We start from the raw sequence: 24,822 nt of genomic DNA, 5'->3' as shown, positions 1-24,822 counted from the left end.
ATGGCAACAGGGCAGCTGAGAGGTGAGCCACACGAGGTTCCTGCACCCACCAGGGTTGTGGATACTGGGCTTCCCTTCTTGCACAGCTCCCCTGAAACATGGGGCTTCCCCAGAAACCTTCCCCACCCTGGGCTGCTGAGCTGCTCCTTACTCAGGCTGGGGACAAAGAAGCCTTTGTGGAAGTAGGGAACAGGCATCCTAAGGGCTGACCCTCCCTACCTGCCCCCCCCTCCCCCCAGTATCCAGAGTCAGGGGAAATTCCCACCTGGAAGATAATGGGACTGTTAGCCACAGGCAGAGAGCAGCAGACACCTAAGGAGGGTAAAAAGCAGCAAGTGGTCATCTCCACGTGGGTTTATCACTCTGGTGGCATTTCTCTCTCCTGGTCTCACAGATGTGCAGAAGAAGATCTCATTTGGGTCATGTCAAGAGCGGAAAATATTCCCTTTCCACCACCCCTCAGACAGGCTGGGAATCCAGCTGGTAGCCATCAGGGGTAACCCTTTGCTTGGACCAGGCTGTTACCTGAGTGAAAAGGTAAGTTGTTCAGTTTCCTTGCTCAGAGCTTTTCCTTCACAGGAGACACAGGAGCAACAGGACCATGGCCAGCCAGACACAGAGCCCCCCGCCCCCCCCCCCCCACCTGCCCTGCAAACCCATTCTACAATGTCTCCATGTATTCCTAGAAAAATAAATTCCCTTTCCAAATGTACCTGCTAAAGCTCCAGCTGCCCTAGAGCTCTAAGTTACTGAGAAATTAGTGGAATCAATAGGAACAGTGTCTGCTGTTGATGTACTTCTGCCCTTCCCCCGATGCAAATGGTGTATTAAAAATGTCAGTAATGACACTTCTGCTTTTGAATTACAGAGAGGCAGCCTCAAATACTCTTTGGAAAGCAAACCACTGAGCAAGAAGGGCTATGTCATAGGAGCAAGAACAGCCCAGCGTTCCACGCTACAGCCACAGGTAAGAAAAGCACCTTTAGAGCAGCAGAGCTGCAGCTTTGCAAGGATCTGCAGGCTGTTCCCACCACAGGCTACCAATTTTGATTACATTTGCTGGGGGCTGCCCCCAACTTTATATATAGAGTAGCTACAAATCTCCTTACACAGTCTAGTGGGAACTATGAGCTCTGGTAACACTGACACGTGCATTTGTATATACACATTCCTTTGTGTCACACACACATTAATGAACAGACTGAGGCAAAATCAGAGAGCTCAGCTGTACCAACTGAGCAAACACACTGTTTTCTGGTCCATCTTCTCTAACATAACAGTATTATCAGGAGTAACAACACAAGACACACTGGATAAGGAGTAGGGGGTGCATAATTGATTTAGAATCGTAGAATATGCTGAGTGGAAGGGACCCATCAGGATCACCAAGTCCAACTCCTGTCCCCGAGTAGGGCACCCCTAGAATCACACCATGTGCCTGAGAGCATCATCAAAACACTTCTTGATCTCAGGCAGGCTTGATGCTTTTACCACTTCCCTGGGGAGCTTGTTCCAGTGCTCCACCACCCTCTGGGTGAAAAAACCTTTTCCTGATACCCAGCCTAAACCTCCCCTGACTCAGCTTCCTGCCATTTCCCCCAGTCCTGTTACTGGTCACAGGAGTGAAGAGATCAGGACCTGCCCCATCTCTTCCCCTCCTGAGGAAGCCACAGACTGCAATGAGGTGACCCCTCAGCCTCCTCTTCTCCAAGCTGAACCATCCAAGCGACCTCAGCTGCTCCTCCTAAGTCATCCCATCCACACCCTTCACCACACTCATGGCTCTCTTGTTCTCATTTTTTTATGTTCCCAGAGTACCCAAAACATGAACAGCAGGTCCATACTGCCCAGCTGGCTACTGATCAGAGCATGTAGGAATGATTTGCACAGCAAATTCTTCCCTACTAAAATATTCTCTCTTGCAGACTGGGAGTCCTGGCCCAGCAACGTATCAATCATTTTGGACCAAAGAGAGGAAATGCCAGCCTGCTTATGCTCCATTTTCCTGTAAGACACCACGATTTCCAGATAAGCCTTCAGATAAAGAATTTTCCCCTGGGTAATGTAACTCATTTTCTTACACTTTCAATAATAAGCAGTAGTAGTAGCAGAGAGAAATACAAAGATGCAAATGGGAAACAGATGACCAAGTTCTCAGCAATGCTTTTTTTTCCCCAAAAAGCTCCCCTGCTTTAGTCTTTAATTTAGCATGATGCCTAAAATACCACAACAGACATTTCTCCCTTGGATTGGGGCTGGTAAATTCCTGTGTTACAAACATCATACACCAGCTCCAGAAGTGAGATATTTTGTGCCTGTTTTCTTTAGACCTGGAACTTACAAAGCAGAGAAGAAATTACCCAAAAAAGTCACTTGGCCAATGAAATTTGGGTCTCCAGACTGGTCTTTAGTGCCAACACCAGCAAAGAGGATGGTAAAAATGGAGGTACAGAAGGTAAGGATAGGGATGAAGGGATGTTATTCTTGACTTAAATCTTCTGACAAAGGAAATTGGATTATTACTTCAACACATTTGCACTATGTTTTGTCATCTTTTCCTAAATGGCCTTCTGGGTATGTGGCTGTACCAGCCTGAGGCACAAGATACAAAGTGATTACCTACCAGGAAATGCTGGTTTGCAAAAATGGTTACAGTCCCTAAAATAAAACAATTTCTATTAAGAAATTTGCTCTGAAATTTGCCATCCACCCAGTGAGAGAACCAGAGCCCAGACTTCCCTGTGTAGCTTGGCTGAAGAGCAAACCTTTCTGGATGAACCCATGGGGTGATGTTCATGACACCATCTGACACCTTCCTGTGCTCTCCTGAAGCAATTGTCATTGCTAAGAGGTAATGGATAGCAGCTGTTTTTTAGATGACCATGGACAGAGACTTCATTAAGCACCGGAACCGACTGGCCTACCTGAGTTTATACTACAGCTGAGGAGCCAGGGCTGCCCCACCAGGCCTCTCCATCCCACAGGGCAGCTCAGGGATGGAGACCTCCGCGTCCCGTCTGCTCGTGGAGACGTTCATCTGCACCACCCCGCCTCCTCAAATAAAACCACTAGAAAAGAGAGGGATCTCTTGCCTCTAGTTGTGCTTACCTGGTGTCACGCCAGTTGTCTGCTGCCTCTCTGGGTGTCCGGGTGGCCCCAGGGCCCGAGCACAGCACCTCTCAGCCCTGCTTCCCTGCAAACCCCTCACCTCTCTGCCCTCCCCACCATCCCCGTCTTCCCCACACGCAGGGTTTTTTACTCTCAAAACCCAGCCCCTTGCTGGCACCCGAGAGGAGCCAAATCAACACAGCCAGAGGGTGGCTTGGCTGCTGCCCCATCTCCTCAGCAGCCGGGAGGGAACATCACCCTCTTCTCCTCAGCCACCACCTGCTTTCCCAGCCCCGTCACCACCATCTCCTCAGCACCAGATGCTCCAGGGATTCACCCACGGCCTGAGGAGAGCTGAGAAACACGGGGGTGTGCAAGGCCCTCAGGTATGTTCAGAGAGACCATCACAGCTCTGTGCACAGCCAGCAACTTTTTAAAAGTAGCAGACAGCAAATACCCTGGGGAAAGGCCTGTGCTGGGACAGGTCAGAGCAGCTGGCCTGCAAGAGGCGTGCTGGCATTGCTAGCTTTTACTCTGCTGTCGTGAGGGAGATACTCTCATGCAAGGAACAAGCAACATGCTCTGGCCACAAACATCAATTTAGTCCGAAACAGAAAGGTGCTGCTGTTTAGAATGAGTTGTTTCTGTAATGTACAAGTTGGACCCTAGGGGATTTCTAGAAATGTTTACAAACCTTCTCACAGACTTAATCAGTCTGATCACAAGCTTGGTTCAATCTCAGGGGAAAACTAAAAGCAGGCAACATTAATTCTCAGTGTAACAACCAGTCACAATGCAGGCTCTTGAATTTCCTGGGACTGCTCTGCTGTTTCTGTAGCAAATTTCATCTCTAGCTCATTTTCAGCTATAAAACCAAAACACATTCTTCCAATTTCACACTTTCAGCCTTTGAGTGCTCTCATATACACACAACAACAGCTGCTCATGACCTGGCTTTTCTAGGCACATTGGCCCCTTCCCTCCCAACCACAAGAGACTGCTTTGTTGCAGCTGTCAAAAAGGGATGTACTTACTTATCCACAGTTTCCCCTTTTGGTGCAGCCTTTTGAAGGAGGGGGTACAACTCACTGGAAATTGTACTGTCCTAAGACCTGGGGTTTACAGCTCTTTAAGGCTTCATCTTTGTTTTCATGGCTGAAACTGACTAATTCACCTCAATCCATCTTGGCTTTCTAATCAGGAGAAAATACACAAGTAAGAAGATGTAAAAGAAAGTAAGCAGTACCTATGATTCTGCAGTCCTTCTCAACCACAGGTTCCACCTGTGATTGGAGAAACCTTCTACTAAAGCTTTTGCAAAACTGATGGTATTTCCAAAGGCACTTTGTCTTCATTGAAAAGACTTCTAATGATCCAAAATTTTTGTTAGAAACTTCCAAACCTTCTCAGATGTCAAGAAAGGAAGAGATGCAGAAGGACAAATCTTCCTACTGCTTGTAGATCCCACTGAAAACTGATTCAGGCACCATTCAGGTGCTTTCCCACTCCTGAAACTTTAAGAATTCAGCCAGTTTTGCTTGTAGGAGATAAAATTTATTATGAACATAGAAATTACTACTTTCATTCTACATTCTTCCCCTACCCAGCGAGGGATTTTCTTATTATGAAAAAGCTTAATTCAAGTTAAAAAAAAGATATAAATTTTATATATACATACATACACAATGTCTCTGTACATTTTTTTTATTCTGTACAACCAAGGCACCAGCAGAAGTGACAATGGCACATGCAGGACTTTTTTGCTGGAGATACTATTTTCAAATGATTTGGCAGGAACATCTTTGTTCTCATCGAAACAATTACTGCTTTTTATCTTCCCTCTCCCTGGGTGATGGGGAAAGAGGGAGGCCTGGGAGGATTCCTTGACTAAAGGGAGGTGAACATGTACACACATAACTCTCATCTCCCTGGTAACTGCAACAGACTTCTTGCACTCAGCTATTACTCGAGGAAAACACAAGCTGCCTGGCAGTCTGCAGCCAGCAGACTTTGCTGCCTCTCCCAGCACATTCTCATCCAGAAGAGATGCTTGAGAGACTGGACAAAACCACAAGGCCTTTTATCAAAGAAGTTTAACCCATATTTTCCCCAAGTAGAGGTTAATAAAATTAAACCAAAGCCCTCCAGAACCAGCTAACAATTGCAATACTCCCATCGCCAGTTATTTCACTGCTGGAATAAACTCTTCTGCTCTAGGGGAACAAAGGGGGTAAAAAAGAGCAACTTCTGTTGGTAGAAGCCTGTATTTGAGAGTGGACAATATAAAAAAGTGCCATCAATAGCACAGCCTCACAGGCTGCAATCCATACAGCTTTATTCCATACACCAAAGTTTTCATCTTTCAAAACAGCCTGCAAAGGTGTGAACTCCCAAAGGAGCTCTGCTGTGTCAAACTAACAATAGAACTGACAAATTGCCTGAAGCAGCTGTTATGTCTTGCTATTCATACTGCTAAAATGTGATCTCAAAGCAGAACAGGGTAAACACCACACTTAGTGCTTTTAAGTTACACGTGCAGCTGCAGTCAGGAAAGTGAGAATAAAATGCCCTCTTAGCTCTGTATTTACCCTTCGCTCTCTAACCAACACATCAGATGCCTTTAGCTTATAAAAGAAAAGTCTGTTTGCTTTTACTTGCCATGAATCCAAAGAAAGAAACCTCCCTGGGATTTTTCTGTCTCTGTTAATACATGCTCCTTTAGACTGCAAGGCCAGGCAAGGTTGATTGCAGGAGTGTCTTTTTTTCCTGGCCTGCCAGCCAGCCACAAACACATCACGCCTTTGTGTTCTGCTGAGCCTGCTGGGAAGCACTGAGCAGCAAGACCCTTTGTGTCCCCATCTCTTCCAAAAATAAATCCTGCAGACAGCGAGAACAAACCAAAGCAAACCAGACAATTCCCAGCTGTAACCCAGTGGCCTTCCAAGCTTTTAAGGCAATTGACCATCAACTGTTCTAAGTCAGCAGGAGAGCAGAGGGGAAAGAGGGAGCACTGCAAACCGGGATGAGAAAGATTAGTCTTCTGCTTCCACCACCCAGCTGGATTGCCTCTCCTGTCTTGCTCCATGCTTCTAACCCCCAGCAGAGGAGGAGATCCCCCCAGGTTTCTGTGCCCCCGAGGAGCCAGCTGGCCACACCTCACTTCTTTCTGCGGATCTTGGGCTTTTTCACCGGCCGGAGGTAGGGATTGTCTATCACATTCTCCTCCCCATTCCGACTGCCTGACAGGGAGCTGTTCTGCTGTAACACAGAAGCATTCTCCTTTTCAGGTCCTGAATCATCCTGCCACATGAAAACAAACAAACATGAAAACACAAGCAACTAAAGTTAGGTTAAACAAGGCTTGGAAGTTCAAACCACATCACCTATGGGCATACAGATAATCAACAGCCAAGAAACACAGCAGCATACAAGGAGCTGCATTAAAGGTGAAGACTCCTGATTTTTAACATAAGAAGATCCCCTTTAGGAACAGTGGGATTCTGGGACAATCCTCTTCTCCTCAGACACTGAAATGAAGGTTGTACTGAAAGCTGATGATCCAAACTGATTTTGTGTTGCACCCCACAGAAAGTTAAAGAACCATGACGATGTTTAGTCATTTACACCTGGTAAAAGGCAACCCACTCTGCCTTTTCCCACCCACTCTGCCTTTTCCCACCCACTCTGCCCATCTGCAAGGCAGACAGGCAAAGAACCAAGTTTCATATGTTTCAGAAAGTTAAGCCCCAGAGATCTTGATCTCCCAGGCTGGGCGTACCGTGCTCATGTGCAGGGGGAGGTTCTCAGTGTCTGTCTGGTCGTCTTGCTCAGACGAATCTGTTTCCTCCATTTGCTGCATTTCCAGCTCGGAGGGAAGAAGAGCTGTCAGGTAGGGCACAGTGAAAGGCCTGGCAGCAATCACTAGGGGTGGGGAAAAGGACGCAGTCAGGAAGCTGGGAGAAAGCTCCTCAACTCAGAGATGATACAGCACAAAGCCAACCAGATATTTAGGGACCAAACACTTCCACTGGTTCTGGTTTAAACACACACTTTTCCTGCTGATCCCAAGGATCAGGCATGAAATATGTTGTCCTTAAGAGATGACAGTCTCTATATTCTGAGGCCACTTTATGTTTCCAACCAAGGACATAGCATCATGCTAACATAAAAAGTCCTTCCTGAAGTCCACAGATAATCTCACAGGCTGAAGCGTCTGTGCTGCCAGTGAACCCTGGGAAGGTGGGAATTCTCATCACTCCTTTGCAGACAGAGAAAAGAGAAAAACACCACTGCCTACCACAAAAATGTAAGAGAGAAGAAATTCCTTGTTGAAAGGTTACAGAGGGTCTTGGACAGTTCTGGGATGAGCTTTGAATTTATCACCTGTCAGCCAAGACCTTCACCACCAGCAGAAGACAGCAAGCTTTTGGTGTGGGTGGAAGCCTCCCATTTGGCTTTGAATCTCTTCTTCATCCCTGCTTTAAGCAGACACTCCCTCACTCCCCAGCCTTCCAGTGCCTCAAAAAGACAAACCCAACGCGATCCTTCAGGGCTCACCTCCTGGAGCAGCAAGAACTCTAACCCAGTGTCCACCCAGTTTGGCACCTATCTGCCACTGACAGCACAGCGTGTCCTAGATAACTCACGTGGGAATGTGCTAACGTCATCTTTGAAGAGACTCTGGGTTTCTCCTGTCTTGGCCATGAACCTTGTGAGAGCTCTCTCCACATCCCGCCGCTGAGATGCTGCCTTTTCCCGCAGCACTTGGTAATCAGACACTGGCTCCCGGTACGTCTGTGGAGCAGGGAGGGGGAAAAAAAATGGGAACGTGGTTACGGGATGCGATGCAAGGATTGACCATAAACATGCAGAGATTTTCAGGGAGCTACAGGTGTCAGCCAGCCAGAAATCTACAAACAACAAGCAATATATTAAACCAGGAGAAACAATGTTTTGCATGAAGAACATCAGGAGTACAGTCAAAATATTTACACACCACTCCTGGTGTCCCTAACTTCAGAGAGAGCCCAAACAGCACAGAAGGCATTTTTTACTCACTGGTGTCTTGATGTAAGTGTGAGGATCTGGAAATTCTGGGAAATGGCCAGGAATGTGGGATGGATGTGGCTTGTTCTGTCCAGCTGTCAGGGCTTTGGGAGTCACGGGCTGGTTTGTCACAGGAGCTACAATTAAAAAACAAACACACACACACAAATCAGCCAGCTTCATCCTGCCAAGAGTTGGTTTAATCCACAACCTGTGCCTCCAGGGCCTACACAAAGGATAAAATACATCCCACAAGCAATATTTTCAGGTTGTGTTTGGCATCCCAAAAGGGAACAAGGATTACTTGCCCCTTCTCTTCCACACAGGAAGAATAAAACCGTCTTGAGGATTCTCATGTGCAATGAGGAAAGGCAACTCGTTTGGCAGAGGATACCTTCCTCCACACAGTCACTACAGGAATCCTTAACACAAACTGCACATCCAGGAGCACTGGGCTGCATCACCCATCAGAAAAGCAGGAGCTCTGGATGCCAGTGGATGGGAATGCCAAATTATTTCCAGCCTCCATAAGAAGAGAAAGGATTTCCCACGTACGGGCAGTGATGACCATCCTCTGGGAGCGCTTAGCATAGGCAGGAAGTGTTTCAACATTGAACCCTGAAACACAAAAGAGGAAATAGAAATCACACCAAGAGCTTATCCTATCAAAAAATCCCTTCTCTTAAGACTTCCCCAGAATTTTGCCAAGGGCTCCAAATTAGATGAGAAAGAAAGTGTCTTCATATATATTCATACTGGATCTGCAGCAGTGGCATCTGAAATATGGAGGACAGATTTTCCTACCAATGCAGTACACCCAAAATCTTCTACAAAAGGAGGCAGCTGGAGTTAGTGGGACCTAATAGTCCACTACTAGTCAACTCAGTAGTCAACCACTCACCCATTTCCACAAGAGTAACCACTATATCTGAGAGTGTAGGCTGCGTTCTGGCTGTATGTTCACAGTAGGACTTTGCACTCCTTCCAATTTCAGAAATATCTGGTGGGGGAAAAAAAAAAACCAAACCACATCACTGCATATTTGATTCAGACAGAGACCAAATGTAAGCCCAACTCTGACTTCAGAGACCTGAATTTTTTAGCAAACCTAGCCAGGAATGAAAAAACACTTCATGGAATCCAGTGCCTACAGTTCACGTATTTAAAATTAAAGCGTGTGCAAAAATGCACCAGAGATCAAAGAGTCAGATGTTTTCCATGAATGCAAAAGGCAAATCTGCATCACAGGTGTGAAAAAAGGACAAAACCTCTTGATTTCAGAATAAGAAGTCACCTGAGAGCCCAGGTGCATCACCCAGAGGAGCAGGAACAGAGCTGCCAAAGACTCCCACAGCCTCAACTAACCACAGGTCTGGAACGTTGTTACTTCTGTATTTATTCTGGCAGCATCTCAATACATGGAGCTTATTAGGATACCTACTGAGTATCTAATGAGTAACCACAGAGTAAGGTAAACAAGTACTTCTGAGTTTGGACAAACACCTCACAGAAATCTGTGGCTCCAGGGCTGTGCTCTAGCCTTCCCCTCTCGCTAACGTCACTGACACGAGGTAAGGAAACTGGGGGAAAACCAACACAAAAACAAAAGAGGGAAGGCCAGGGGGCAGAGAGAGAAACGCCAGGGGCCGGGTGTGGCTGAGCAGGACACTCACAGCTCTGCAACATCTCGGTCAGCGTCTCCACGGCGGCCTTTTCAGCGCTCTCGAAGCCGGCCTCGGTGAGCAAGGAGCTGACCACCACCTGCAGGGTCCTCCTCCGCGCCAGGTGGTAGTTGTCGGCAGGCGTGCTGGGGTGCTTGCCGCCCGAGCGCTGCGGACACAGACCCGCCCCAAGGCTCAGGGACACGAGGCCACCAGCTCCGTGTCACCCCCACCCGCGGCGTGTCACCGAACCGTGTCACCCGGCAGCGAGGCCAGAGCTCTGCTCGCCCGGGAGCAGGGACCGGGCAGGGCAACGGCGCTGATCTGTACCTGCATGTCTACATGCACACGTGTAGACACACATGATCCATACCTACACATCTACATACACACGTGTAGACACACATGATCCATACCTACACATCTACATACACACATGTAGACACACATGACACATACCTACACATCTACATACACACGTGTAGACACACATGTAGACACACATGATCCATACCTACACATCTACATACACACGTGTAGACACACATGTAAACACACATGATCCATACCTACACATCTACATACACACATGTAGACACACATGATCCATACTTACACATCTACATACACACATGTAGGCACACATGACCCATACCTACACATCTACATATGCATGTGTAGACACACATGTAGACACACATGCAGACACACATGTAGGCACACATGATCCATACCTACACATCTACATACACATGTGTAGACACACATGATCTGTACCTACACAGCTACAGACACACGTGTAGACACACATGATCCGTACCTACACAGCTACACAGCTACAGACACACGTGTAGACACACATGTAGACACACACATCCATGTATACACACACCCACACACCCCCACCAACACACCGACAGACACGGATACCGACAGACACGGATACCGACAGACCCAGACCCAGACCCAGACCCAGACCCAGACCCAGACCCAGACCCAGACCCAGACCCAGACCCAGACCCACCCAGCGCAGACGCCCTTTGGCCCGCGGCCCCTTTAAAAAAGCCGCCCCCCCGCGCAGCCCCGCCCCGCCGCTCCCTCACCGGCCAATCCGCGCGGCAGAACCGAGCCCCGCCCCCCTCCGGCCACGCAGCCAATCAGCGCCGCCCTCCCCTCAGCCTCCGCCTCAAAAGGCCCGGGCGCCGCGCGGGGCCGCCTCAGCGCCCGGAGCTGCCGCCGCCGCCCCCCGCCCTGCCCCGCGGGGAATCCCCTCTTAAACAGCCCCGCATCTCGGTGAGGCCCCCCCCGTTACCGTGCCGGAGCTACCGGACGCTGTGTCGGCCATCTTGGAGCCATAGGAAGCTGCACGCATGCGCCAGGTGCTGAGGCGGGGCCTGGTGCGCCGCGGGTCCCGCGCGGGGCATTGTGGGGTTTGTAGTGGGGGGGGGGGGGCGCGGGGGGGACCCCGCACCGGGGCCTGTTCCCCGCACCGGGGCCTGTTCCCCGCACCGGGGCCGCCCCCCCGCACCGGGGCTGCCCCCCCGCACCCCTCAGAGGTGCCCCCCAGCAGGGTGAGGCCCCCCCCGTGTCCGCAGCCGTTCCCGGGTGGGGCCGGTCTCGGGCTCCGAGCGGCCCTGCCAGCGGGGCCGGGCTCTGAAGTTCATTTCGCCGTGTTCCAGGCTCAGAGGGACCCCTCCTTCATCTCCTGTCTTGGAGCTTTGTGGTTTTTCTGCTTCTTGTCGGCTCACCTTAAGGGCAGAGCCCTTGCCCTGCCTCTGCGGAGCAGCCTGGAAAGGAAAACCTCGTGTCGTGGCATTGGAGAAGTTCCTATAAGGAAATTATTTACTTAAACAAACTTTAAAAGCACCACCGGTGTGCCAGGAACCCTGTAACCATGGGAGCACTTAAGGTTTTCCTGTTGTAAGAAGTATGTACTCTTAGCTGGACCTCAATGTACCAGCTTGTGTGCTTAGATCTTTAGATCAAAGCTTTGGTGTCAGTTAAATGTTTCAGAAAGCCAGAACAGGAAACCCCCACACTACAACTCCCACCCCTTGCTTCCTGTTTGAGTACATGTGTGGGAGAGCAAGTACATTGTAAGAACCAATTAGTGCATGTGAGAGTGGAAAAAAAATAGATGTAAACAACAGCTGCCTTGCTGGGAAATTAAAGGTCCTGATCTCATTTGTTTTGGATGGCAACACACCTTCCACATGCTGCTGGCTCCTCAACAACAATAGCAGCAGAATCTGTTAAGAGATGGGGAAAGCAAGGAGGCAGAGGAAGGTGGAGGCTGGATTGTAAAAGCAAACATGCCTGGAGAAGCAAACTTCGTGATCATCAAAGGTAGGAAGCAATGTTGTTTCAAGAGACTGAAAATAGAGGGCAATCTTATGCTTCATGTGCTTAGGAACAGGCAAAGCTGCTGGTGGGGTAGAATTCTGCCAAATATGTTAAAAGTACCTTGAAATGGCTTCATGCTGACAGGGGATGTTGCTGCAGTTTCCCTGTGTGAGTTCCCAAGGTGTCAGTGTTCTGCCAAACTGTGGAGCAGCCACTTTGTCACCCCTCAGCAGGGACATCTGTCTGTGCAGGGCTTTGTGGTGGAGGTGGGGCAGGTTCTCAGCCCCCAAAGGTCTTGAGAAAAGAGAGATGCTGAGCCCTTGTGGCTTCCAGCTGAGGAACTTCTGGAGGTCTTGCACACTAGTGAGTAGCTGATGTTGCAGGTGAAGTTAAAAGAGGGGAGATGTGAGCACTAAATGTCAGTAGGTTGAAACTTGCTGTGTGACTCTAAAGAAGTGCCTGGGAAGGGGAGTGAACGCTGGCAGGTCTGGACTGGAAACATTGGTGTTGTGCTGCTGCTGCAAAGACAGGCTTGAGTTGAGCCAGAAACATGTTCAGGAGCACTGGGGGGCTTTCAGACTGGTTGGTACTACATGTGGTACCACGGGAGGTGCTGTGTCCCTTGGTCTCAGCTTGGCAGCAAGTTAATTCAGCCAATTTACAAGCTGCTCTTGAAGCAAACTGAGGAGATGAGTAAACTGGGAAGTGTGGAGAGGAGCTTTTGCTGATGAGTGTTGTGTGCATCCGAGCAGTGAGCAAGGCAGCATTTTCTTCCTATGACCTGCCAGTCATCACACTCAGCAGGGGGGGAAAGAAAAATAAATTGACTAGTGATGTGGAGATGAATCCTGAAATGTTTCAGACAGAAGATAGATGGGGCAGGGGCCCAGAGAAGCGTGGATGTGTGCAGGTCAGGCCTCCAGACTGCTCTTATCTCTGCTGCTGATTCTCTCCTTCACTCCCTCACTACAGGAGGATGAGGGTATCACTTAGCTGAGTTATCTTACTGAGATTGTGAGGTGTGCAATATAAGTACAGCACATAATTAATTTATAACTCCTGGTTGTTTTATTGCATAAGGACAGTCTGAAGGACTGTTGAGACAAGGACTCTTGTCTCCACTACTTTGTAATGTCATTTGTCAGCCTGATATTTGCAGCACTTGTCCAGAATGAAACTGACCTGGCTTTCAGGCCTTGCCTTCAGGAGTCTTTATGCATTTAACTGCTTCATGTAAAACAGACACAATCCTGAAGAATACTGACTTAGCCCCAGACCCCTTCTGCTCTGGAGCATCAGCTGCTGATCTGTAGGGTCACTCAGCTTCTCTCTGCCCTGCTTGAGACTCAGCTTTTCTCCTGTGCAATGGTTGTTTCTCTCCATAGAGATGGAGGGCATCCAGTGGCCTCCTGAGCAGACCTGGGGCGTTGTCCTGGGAACTGGGAAGTGGAGAACCTGAGCAGTTAATGAGAACATGGGCACAGTCTTTTTTCCTTCAATTTTTGTAGCAAAGGAAGAGCCCTGCAGAGGCAGGATTTCAGACCCCCCCTATTTGTCAGCAATTCCCAGCTCATGATTTCAAGTCCTGGCTCTGCAATCAGCCTGCTCAGCAACCACAGGCAAGTCTCTGCTCTTCTGCATTTCATCTTGCCATCTGTAACTACTGGCATTCCTTGTGAGATGCTTGTGGAGTTGATAAAAAGCAGCATCTGACATGAACGTATCCTTGTTGGTGGCAAGTACCCTTGGAAAGCTCTTCCCAGAGCAGCCCAATCCATGCTGGTCTCATAACAAGTATCCAGAGCCTGGCAGAAATCTACTAGTCCACAGGTTTACAGACAGCTCTAAAATTATAGGTACAGCATCCCCTGTTAGGGTGTGGGTACATAATTCTTCCCTTGTGCGTTGCTCCCCTCTGACTGATGGGGTGGGGGTAGAAAACCTCCCAAAAGGTCCAGTTTGAGTTTCTTGCAGGTCTCTGAAGTACTGGCTGCTCTGAAGTAGCTGCTCGCAGCCACTAGAGGAGCCCAGTCAGCCGAGACAGGAGGGGATTAGCAAAAGCGGAGCTGTCCTGAAATGTGTTGCCAGGGTTCCAATTTGAAAGGGACAGAATTTGGAAGTGGAGCCCTGCAGGCAGTTTGTGTCCATAGGTGGAGGGTGGCATCTTTATTTCAGAGCCCATGTGAAGTGGGAGATGACACTGCCACTGGAAGGATTTGCCAATTTGATGTGCCAGTTTCTTCTGGGGTGCTGTGAAATCATTAATCTGGCAGCAGCATGAAAAAACACAGGGCAGTGATAGTCTGGGAGCCTTCCTGGGCAAGTTGTGGGTTGCCAAGGATTGAAACTTTCCTCTTGTTTCCCATTTTTAGCAACGACAAACACTTTCACATTGGTGTCAAACTGAGGTAGGAAAAAAATGTGGTTTTGCTCTGGATGGATGCAGATTATTTAAAAGAAGAGGTAGGAGTTGGGGTTCCCTGGTGTGTTGACAATAAACAGTTGTGTGACCTCAGGCAAGAAGAGTATTAACCTTGTTGAGGTACAGCTGAAGAGTTTCTTTGATAGGTACAATTCCAGAGGGGAAGCTGTAAAGCTTGTTGGAATTCATATTTGAAAAGAAATTTGAATGGGAGAGAATGACCCTGGACTCTTTGGGTAGGGAGAGCCCAAGGCTTAGTGATTTTTATTTTTTTTTTGAGCCTGGGAGGTGCAGAATAGCCTGGAGAAGGCTGGCTGTAGGACCTTGATGTTTTCAAATCACAACTTGGAGAGAAGTGTTTAGTCAGATAGAAATTACTGAGCTGAATGTAGGGGTGAAATTTTGCAACATGTGTTAGGAAGCCAGACCAAGGGACCTTGTGTCATACATTTCCTTGTGGCTCTGGCTGACGGAGAGATGTGCCTTGGGCAGGTCCAGAGCAAAGGATGGGGCTGCTGCAAGTTGGTTCCCTTCTAGCACCCAGCCCTGAATGGAGAGAGCTGCCACCTGCATGGTCCAGGTCTGCCCCAAGCCACCCCAGCACCACTGCCACCAGAGGGCACGTTGGGACCAGCATGTTCTTATTTCTGAGCCACTTCATTCAGAAAACAAAAAAGCCACCAGTGAATTATCTTGAGATCCTTAACACCCCTCAGCTGTAGGATGCCACCAAAATCCTCCCTGCACCCATGATGTTGCTGAAAGGCTCCCCTGAACTCCCTGAATTCCTTGATCTGAGGGGTTTGGTCATGCAGTGTGACAGTGACAATCACTGCTGGGCAAGGAGGGAATAAACTGCACAGCTGAGAGTGTTCTAGGTTTTTTCCTCTAAGAATATTGGTTTATACCATGTTACCTCTATTTTTTTATTATTTTATTTACTATTTTAAGAAACATGATTTGTTAGTGTTATTATCCTCCTCTCTAAAACAGCAGTGGTGTTGTTGGCAATAGGTGTGGGTTAATTAAAGCCTCTTGACATAGAAACCTTGCAGGTTTCTTACAGGTTTTGTTCTTTGGTAGAGGAGGCTGCTCCTTGGGGGGAAGAACTGCCCTGCTGGTGGTGAGGTGTGGGGATGGGGATGAGCTCTCTGAGGAGTTGCATCTGGAATTTCCATTTACCTTTCAAAAAGATGTAACATGTACAGGGGGTGGAGAAGAATTTCCAGTATGCATCTCAGTGTGTGAGTTGGGTGTTCCAGCTGTGGAGCTTCTCAGAGTAAAGCTTGAAGGTGTTTAGTCAAACCTATAAATAACCACAAGGGTGAAGGTGACTGGTGCTAGAGGGCTCTTTGATCTGAAACAAGATCCAGGTGCTGGAAGTCCAGGTCTGCACAGTGAAAACAGGAAATAAGATCCATCTCTTCATAGGGGAATGGAATTGGGCTCGTGAAGGGTGGAGCACACTCCCAAACATGTTGAGGCTCCAAATCAAGGCTGTCTTTCCAGAAGGAAGTTCAGCTGGAGGCTGCTGAGCTGGACACAGCAGAAATTTGTTCATAGCCAGCTCCTGAGCAGGCAGGGTCAGGTGCTGGTGGCCCTTCTGAAGGGGGTGCTGAATGGCAGTGTCTGTGTTGGAACTGCACCCTGCAGGGTCCCTGGCTCTCCTCCCCTGCCACTCAGGCAGGCTCCCCCCACCCAGTGTCTCCTTTTCCAAGTTGTGCTCTGGAAGGATGAGCCTAAAACAGCAAGGAAGGTCCCAGGAGCTCTGCTTGACCAAACTGGAATATCAGAGCATCCTTCCTGCTTAGAGCGGGTCTGGGGTGATGGATACTTGCTTGGCCTTTTGTTCCAGCTCTACTTAGCTGATGTAAAAACTGCTCCTTCCCATTCTACCAGCTCATAGCTCTGTTTCTGAGTCAGTGCCTTGTCTAATCCCCCAAGCATGTAAACCCACACCTCCAGGCTGTCCAGAGGCTCTGCTGCCGAGAACTGTTGGAGACCTCTGGTCAGCTTCTCCTGCCTCATCAGTGACTCAGTGGATGTTCTTCTCCGTTCCATCCCTCTGTTTGCCTGAAGCTTTAGGGTCCAAAGGTGATGAGAAGCTGGGTGAAGTCTGCTTTTGTGCAACCAGTCAGATGGGAACCTTTTTTCTGAGGAACAGATGTTAGGGTTTGCTGAGAAAACAGGCAGAGGAACACTGCCAGGGTTAGGGGATGCTCTCTGGTGCAGATTCTCACAGACTGAATGATCCTCTCCTTCCCTCCTGCACTGGAGAGGACAACAAGATCTCTGCCCAATCTTATCTGCAAGCTGTCATTCTAACTTCCCGTCCTTGCTTTGGGCAAACTGTTTGCAGCTGCTCTGGACATGCTAAATGCTGGATGTAACAGCCACTGATGCAGTCCCTTGGTATCAGGGATGCTGTAAATCAAAATATTCCCAGTGGTGTCAGGGAGAGCCAAAGTATGTTCAGCAGAGCCAGTACTTGTCTGGCCCAGCCTCTCTTGTGTCTTGTCACAGGATGATGATGATGATCAGGCTGTTGGGGACCCTCAAAACCAGCTAGAGGATCTCTGGGAGAAGACACAGTGCCTCTGCCTTGACCTTAGCATGGACCGATCAGTCAGAGCCAAATGTCTGACCCTAAACTTACTCAAATCTTGAATTCTTCCTGCTCATCCTTGACCAAGAAGTGGCAAATGCAACATGTAACTGCAGTGAAAGCAGAATGAGCCCTGTTTCCCTACCCCTATATAAATATTTGGTGTATCTTGCCTTGGGCTGTGAGCCCATTCCCCACCTCAAGTACCTACCTGATGTTTCAATGTCATCTTCAGAAGATCAGCCCTTCAGGCTGTCAGGAAGTACTGCACAGCAAGGTGGGCACTGTCTCTCTTACAAAGCAGATGTCAGCATGAAAGCTAGGCCAGGACAATGTCTCTCCTGTGTTTCTTGCACACTTCCCTCTGTGGCTAACAGCTTGGCAGATGAAGCCACCTCTGCTCCGAGCCAGAGCCACACCACATGTCCCTTTGATATTGGAAAAGAGCAGAGTGTTGCTGCTGGCTCCACAAGGTGACAGCCTTACCCTGGAGCACAAGCACCAGCAGCTCTCAGCTCAGAAGAGGCCACTTACCACATCTGGGTTTCTTGCTGCTGTTGCTGACAGAAGTTGCTATCAGTTCAGGAAACCACATGGTGGGTGTTGTCTTTTCTGGGTAGGGGTGGGGGAAGGAATCCTGCTCCTCCATGCACAGGCCCAGGGATGTGGTGGTGGGATATCTCTTCTCCAGGATGGGCTGTGGGTCTCCTCTGCCAGAGTAGGATGAAGCTGCCCACCCTTTCCCTGGCAGGGAGCATTCAGCATGAGTAATTCCTGCATGGCTATGCTGTGAGTGGACTGACCTGGCTCTGCTTCAGAGCAGAAGAACACAGAAGTTAGGAAAATTCTCCTGAGCTGTGGTTGTGAGATGTTGCCTATCCCAGCTGGGCTTGAGTTTTGTTTTGTTTGTTTGTTTTTTTGAGCTCTATTTCCAAAGGGCATGGAAACTGTTTGGATGGATTCTGAAGAGCCCATATGCATAAGCTGGGTCTTATGCATGGACACTGGGGCTCTGAACAACCTGGTCTAATGGGAGGTGTCCCTGCCCATGCAGGGGGGTTGGAACTAGATGATCTTTAAGGTCCCTTCCAACCGAAACCACTCTGTGATTCTGTGTGATTCTGTGGCATGACTTGCTAAACTTTTCCAAGGTTGGACTGAAGGGTTTTACTGGCTTTTGCAGATGCTTCCCACAGTGATGGGTGATGTGGTCCAGATTCTTTGCTGCTGAGGTACAACAACTGGAACATCAGGCTTAGAAGGCCTGGTTCTGCCTCTGCTGTTGGTCTTTGTATATAGCAGGATGCTTCCCTTTCTGTGTTTGGAGAAATGGCTTAAGAACCATCAGTGATTTGCCTGGAAGAGGTGCCAGGTGAGGCAGCTGCCTCCTGTCACAAGAGTGGGGATAGGAGGGACTGCTGTCACCTTTATTTGCTCATTAAATCTGTCATTTTAAGAATACTGGTGTTTCTTAGCAAAGCACTTGGAAGAAATGTCTCTATCTGTAAATGTGAGCTCAGAGTCTGAAAGTCACTTTTTTCTTCCCAGTGGGATCCTGGAAATACAGAAGCAGTAGCAATGGATGAAATGTAGGCATTTCTGTGGATCTTCTCAACAGCTTCAAGCTGAGTTTAGAGCTTGGGGTTTGGATTGATTCTTGTTTGATCAAATCCAGCTCCCCACCCCCATTTTCAGATGAAATGAAAATTGCCAGGATCAGGGCAAGAAGCTGATAAAAGATTTTTCCTAAGAACAAAGCCTCAAGTTTATTCATCTGTGTTTGAAAAAGGATCTTAAGGGAAAAGTAAGGTATCTTGGGAAGAAATCCTGAAATAGGAGATGGGGAGAGCAAGGAGAGGGAGGCTTGTTCAATCACTTGAATAGCATTACTTGTCTTTCAAGGACTTTTCCCTTCCCCTCAAAGCAGCTGTTTATTTTTATAGCCTTTCTTGATTTTAAAAGGATCTGCATTGCTTAGTGTCTCTAAAAATCAAACACCCTTCAGAGGGTGCTTCTTTTGTTAGCACAGAGGAATCTGGAATTAGATGCTTAGGGATCTTGTGTAAATGGGTCTGTACACACCTCTTCTACCTGTGGCCATGGGAGAATCCCACTGTCCAGGTGAGGGTTACAGCCATGCCACCTTCACACCAGTTGCTCCATGAAAAGCCTTGGAGACTCCCTATTTACATGGAGTCAGATGGAAAAGACAAGGGTTCATGGGCACAAATTGCTCCTGGGGAGATTCTGACTGGACACAAAAGGTACATTTTTCACCATGAGGACAGTCAGACATTGGAATAGTCTCCCAAGGGAAGTGGTGGATTCCCCCACATTGGACAGTTTGAAGTCTCAGCTGGACAGGGTGCTGAGCCCCCTCACATCAGCTAGAGCAGCACCTAGAGAGGTTGGACCACATGATCCTCGAGGTCCTTTCCAACCTCAGTTCTAGGATTCTGTAATAAAAAACCTCTCTTGCCTCTCCTGCCTCTTCTCACCTCCTTGACAGAAAAGAGGCTCCAGATCATGTCATGGAATAAGCCTGAGCTGGGACAACTTCCTTTTTTTCTCCAGGGGGCTCTTTCCACAGGAGCCTGACCCAAAGGCTGTTGGTCTATGGAACTCTTGAATCAGTCAGGTCAAATGGGAACCCAAAATTGAAACCCACCAGACATCTGCAGTCCTCCAGACTCATGTAATGTCAGTCCCCAGGCCCTTTGTATGAGCCAGGCAGAGCAGTTTGTTTCTCTGGGGGCTTCAGAAGCAGCAGTGAGAGACACAACGGGTGAGGCAGAGATAGAGGGTGGCAGCAGCTGTTCAGGATGTGTTGCTGATTCTGCGACATCTCCCGCCCTTTTTGGAAATTGAGAGTTTGGAACAAGACAGAAAGAAGAAGCAGCTTCTGATAAAGCTTCATATGGACGACAGCCCTGTCCTGAGGGGCTGTGACCCACAGCCTGGCTCTGGGGAGCCACACCAGCTGGGAGACAACGATAGGCCTTGCTGCTGCTTCTGTCTGTTCACCTCCCTGCTCTGGCCATGGGCATGGATATCATCTCCCTTTCTTCTTCCTCCCTCCCTTATGTCTCCATCTCTTCCTCTCCAAGTCTGAAGGTCTCTGTATAACCCCTGTTTAACTTGCCCTGGCAGAGTTTCTGGCTTGGCTGTGCTCTATGACCCTCTGTTGTTCTACTGCCTAGGGACTTGTAGCCTTGGTGTCCTGAGGGCCCCACCTAGGGATGGTGGGCTGGGAAATCCCATAGTATTCTCTGTCCTAGGAAATGCAATTTTGAAGAGGCAAAAAAAAGACTGAAGAGTTTGTGGCTAGAAACTGCTCACCCTGGACCGTGTTCCCCGGACAAAGTTTTCTTCAGAGTATGACTGTGTCACTTGGGCTTGTCTTTGAGGACCCCCAAGCGAAGAGGATCCTGGTATCACCCTAAGAACTGATCTTCCTCTTTGTGATGACAAGGGACACCTACTGAAGTGTAATGGAGAGGGTATTTGTTACAGCTCAGGGTGACAGGCTTGTGTGGCAGAGAAGTTGTTGGGGCTGGGAGCAAGGAAGGCTGCTCCAGGGGCAGATGTGGAAAGAGTTTTCTGTGGCTGTGAAACTACCTAGTTTGGCTGGAGGGAAGGGGACCTGAGACTGTGGTCAGCAAGACTAATATTGGTCCATGGAGATAGGGAAGAGCAGTCTGTGCTGGAGAAGGCCTCTTGGGTAAGGAGGACTGAGATCTGCCTTGGCTTTAGAGGGAGGGTTGTATGGGAGGGCATGTGGAGTCCGATAGAACATGCATTTCCTCAGCCTCACCAACAGCAGGGTCTATTTTGGGGTAAATATTTAAGACTGGGTCTCTGAAGGTCTGATACATGGAGTTCCCATAGCCCAAGCAAAGGTTCTGTGGCTTCAGGGGGTATGGGGGCTCCAGGCCATGTTTCCCGTGCAGACAACAGTCACCACGTGTCATTCTGTTCCTTTTTTCTTTTCTCTAACAAATGGAGGGGGTCCCCACATCTGGCTGTGGCGGTTAAACAGGCTTGATTTAATCACAGTCTGATGTAGGACACGGAGAGAAAGGAAAGAGGTGAGAAACACAGAGCACCTGCTCAGCCCCAGGCAGGGTGCCCTTGCTGGGCCAGGCTGATGGGCCAGGAAAGCCACAGCTGGTGGTCAGGTCATGGGGGGGAAAGAGTTGCCCAGATCCTGCCTGGGTGGGAAAGTCAGATGGTTGGGACCTTTTGCAAAGGTTTTCTGCAACCTACACGGCAGTGGAGTGGAAAATGTAAAGGGACCAGGGCTGGCAAGGAGGGTTTGTATTGATTCATTGCATGGCAGGAGGATTCCAAAGGGGCATTTGCAGGAGTGGGAAAAGTGTGTGTTGAGAGTTGAAACTAATCCAGTGCCTTCCAGAAACCAGGAAATCTCTTCCCTCCCAACAGCAGGTTCCTCCCTAATTGTGTGTTAAAGACTGCTTAAGCAGCAGCAGCTCATGTGTGGAGAAGAGCTGGCTGAGCTGGGGGTCCTGTGTTCTGGCTGCTGCTGCAGTCCTCTTTGCTCTACCCCCTGTGTTGGGCTGAGCACCATCTTTCTAGGCCAGGGCAGCAAAAGAAATGAACAACAAAAAAGCTAAACTGCCCTATTCTAGTGGCATTTTCCATATCTAGTGGGACGGATGCTGAAATAATGAATTCCCAAGCTGAAGCCTCCAGGCTAGATCCATGATCCAGGCTAGAGCCATGGCAGTGATCCTCTGAGCAAACATGGTGTTGTTTGTCTGGGATGTCCTGTGCATGAAGTAGCTTTTTGAGCATGGATCAGTGGGTTCCTCTGCTGAACTTGGAGGCCCTGAACTGCACCTCTCCAGCCCCAGGCCAGCAGGGCACTGCAGGTCACAGTGTATCTGTTCCCAGTTGAAGAAGTGACCCTCAGTTAGGCTGGCAAGCAGAAATGTCCCAGCTGGGTGGAAAATATTCAAAGCTCAAAAGAAAGGTAAAACTTGGCTCTTCTGAGCAATCCCTCAGAATCAGGATTTTGAGGCTGGAACCCAGAATTAGGAAAGCTCATGGAATCACTCAGGAGCCGGGTTTTCCCAGCAGGAGCAGAGTGTTTTGCTGAGAGGGTGATGGGTTTTGCCATCCAACCTAGTACTGGGTTTCTTTTTCTCCCTCTGTTCATCTTTTGCAGTGGGTGAGCATGTGAACTGAGGCAGCAGTTTTTCCTAACCTCCCCCTTCCCTCCCTCCACTCTCCAACCTGGTTATCGATGAAAGCAGATTTGACATGTGATAGGTCCCAAGATAAAAGCAATGTTACAAGAGAATGTAAGCAACAGCTTGGGGGGGGGGGGAGGACGAAAAAAAGCCCCCGAAGAGTTGAGCAAGGCATGACCAGGGTATCTGGTGTCAGCCCCAGCTTCTCCTCATCCCCAGGTGCAGCTGGGAAGAGACCTGCCTTCTGGAAAGGGTTAATGCCAGGACTGTGGAGCCCTTTTGACAGTGGTTTTGAAATCTGATTTTCTTTTTGCAACCAAGTGAGGTTTTTATCAACTTCCTATTTCAGAGCAGAAGTCAGAGCTGGTGCAGGAAGGCTGGTGCAGGAGTGTTGCCTTGTGTTCTTCTGCCCTGTGCCATTGCATTTAGTCAAGCTTGGGCAAAAGGGAGATAAAGAGCAGGGAGCAGCCACAGAGTCCAGTGAGATGAAAGGTCCCATTTTATCCTTGGCATCAGACCAGAGGGCAACCACCCTGCATGTGCAGCCTGCTCTTGGCTGCTCACTGCAGCATCACTGGTCTCATCTTGTCTGCGAGCAGGGTTCAGCTCTCTGGGGCTGGTGGCCTGTGTCAAACTCCTTGTGCAAAGCAGCAAAATAAGTGTTTGTGTCTCTGGCTGATTTGTGCTGAGACCTGCTCCAGTGCCTGAACTCCAAAATCAGGCAAGGCCCAAATCAGCTTTATTTGGCTTCTATCACCATTGTGAGAGGCAAGGAGCAACATATCCCTGTGCAGATGGCTCCATCCTGCACTTGTGTGCAGAGTTGTCTCCAGGAGGCATTTTGCTGGCACAAGACAGAGCAGAGCAGGTCCCCTGCTTCATGCAGATGTCCATTAATCTGCTTGTTCTACCCCAGGAGTTGTTTGCACAATCCCTTTTATTCCTTTCCATATGTAGTTGGGTCTTTCTCTTGCAAGAGCCTTTCACTTGAAAACAGTCTGTCCCAAACTCAAGTATCCAGAGACTTGCACTCTTCAGGACAGCTCAGGTTTCTATAAGCACATGTTTTATGGGGGAGCTGGGCCCAGGCAAGCACAGATGGACTCCAGGCTTATGGAAAGTACCTTTCAAACCAGCTCTGCTTAGATTTCTAGCCTGAGCCAGAAAATAAATATGGGAGATCTGCCCTTTTTTTGTTTTTTGGTCTGATATATTTAATTCCATTGACAGTCAGAGTCCAGGTCAGCCTCTCCACTGGAAATACCCCAGAAAGTCTCAGATTTTGCAGAGATTTCTCCAAAATCTTCATCTAGGGAGGTGACACTTCTCATCTTTACCCAGAAACTGTCTCAGCATTTTTGTTAGCTTGCACAGGAGAAGAGCCCACAGTGGCTGTCCAGGCCACCTCTCTAGCCCTAGCCTGGTGGGATGGAGATCTGTAGGTCACTTGCCTTGTGTCCCAAGGCTTGATCAATGCAGAGAATGATGTGATGCCCCAAGTCAGGAATGTCATCAGTTTGGCATCATGGTGCTGCTGACACACAACCAGCTAATGGAGGATGAGGGTGGTGGTTACAGCACCAGAACTGAAATCTTGTGTCCTTAGGGCTGTGTCAGTGTGTGCAGGGGAACTGCTGCTGAGATACCTTGTGTAATGTTCATGTTAGTCTCTCTTCAAAGCTCTTGTGCCACATTTGCTTTCTGCCTCACTTGCAGCTGTTTTTCAACTCTGATGCAACTGTTAAAGCTCTTTGAAACTGTCTGCTTGCAAAACTAAAGGGTTAAGCACAGGATGCAGGGTGGGCCTAAATAAAGAAGACCTCTTTGGTGGCTGAGGACCACCAGCATAATCTCTGCTCTCAAAACACTATCTCTGCTCCAAACCAGTAGTTTGCAGGTTTAGCTCAAAGCATCATCCACGTGTGCAACCAGATACATCTTCCTTAGGCTCTTAGCTGTGCCAACAAGGCCTTGGCTGAACCAGATCTGCAGGTGCAAGAAGTGACAAGAGATGGGGAGTGGAAACTAGTTGGTCTTTAGGGCACCATCATAGTTTTCAGCTGTGCATCCAACCATCAATTTCTGCAGGTGAGCAGAGATCGTTGCTGAGCATCTATTTTCTCCTTAACTTTTGCTGTGCAGGAAGTAAATAAACACTTATTCATACTTTTAACATATTTGTCAGGTAATGGTGGTAAAAATAAGTTTGCATATTGTGGGGCTGAAGGGGCTGAGCTCTTCCTGCTGCACGTGGGGGCCCATTGAAATCAGTGGGGTCTCAAGGGTATCACTGGTACCAGCCCTGCCTTCTGTAGCTTGTGGCCTCAGCTGCTGGCACAAGGGGATGGCACCTGCAGCCCTGCCATCAGCTGCCACAGGCTGACCTTCCTGCTCCTGGGCAGGGGCTGAATCACAGGATCTTAA

General features: G+C 48.8%; 3 protein-coding genes across 7 annotated transcripts in view; 2 read left to right on the top strand and 1 right to left on the bottom strand.

The window, feature by feature from the left end:
* On the top strand, positions 1–2,945 carry PIFO (primary cilia formation). Its single transcript, XM_051639326.1, has 6 exons — positions 1–22; positions 395–537; positions 869–967; positions 1,926–2,059; positions 2,329–2,455; positions 2,877–2,945. The coding sequence occupies exons 1-6, from the start codon at positions 1–3 to the stop codon at positions 2,943–2,945; spliced, it is 594 nt and encodes a 197-aa protein (XP_051495286.1).
* Positions 2,946–4,640: 1,695 nt separating this feature from the next.
* Positions 4,641–11,191, bottom strand: TAF8 (TATA-box binding protein associated factor 8). 2 transcript variants are annotated; one of them, XM_051638817.1, is made up of 8 exons: positions 11,128–11,191; positions 9,828–9,984; positions 9,056–9,154; positions 8,710–8,772; positions 8,167–8,291; positions 7,755–7,902; positions 6,887–7,029; positions 4,641–6,408 (listed from the first exon to the last, which is right to left on the bottom strand). In XM_051638817.1, the coding sequence occupies exons 1-8, from the start codon at positions 11,185–11,187 to the stop codon at positions 6,265–6,267; spliced, it is 939 nt and encodes a 312-aa protein (XP_051494777.1). In that variant the 5' UTR covers positions 11,188–11,191; the 3' UTR covers positions 4,641–6,264. The 2 variants fall into 2 exon arrangements, with proteins under 2 accessions (XP_051494777.1, XP_051494778.1); XM_051638818.1 differs by lacking the exon at positions 11,128–11,191 and adding an exon at positions 10,275–10,757 and having other exon boundaries at positions 9,828–10,188.
* CCND3 (cyclin D3) overlaps positions 11,136–24,822 on the top strand; it is a 44,756-nt gene continuing 31,069 nt past the window's right edge. The window contains exons 1-2 of one of the 4 annotated variants that reach the window (XM_051638823.1): positions 11,136–11,194; positions 11,495–12,161. Coding sequence is in view for 1 of the 4 variants with exons in the window: in XM_051638821.1 (XP_051494781.1) it covers positions 11,186–11,194 (9 nt within the window). In the remaining 3 variants the exon portion in view is untranslated. Of the gene's footprint in view, positions 11,195–11,399; positions 12,162–24,822 lie in introns of those variants that run through there. The other 3 variants (XM_051638824.1, XM_051638821.1, XM_051638822.1) reach the window with 3 other exon arrangements.

This window comes from Apus apus, chromosome 23 (genome assembly GCF_020740795.1).
Source record: "Apus apus isolate bApuApu2 chromosome 23, bApuApu2.pri.cur, whole genome shotgun sequence".
In the NCBI taxonomy this organism is placed as follows: Eukaryota; Metazoa; Chordata; class Aves; order Apodiformes; family Apodidae; genus Apus; species Apus apus.
Note: the sequence above shows the minus strand (reverse complement) of the source record. Positions and strands in the feature narration are given on the sequence as shown.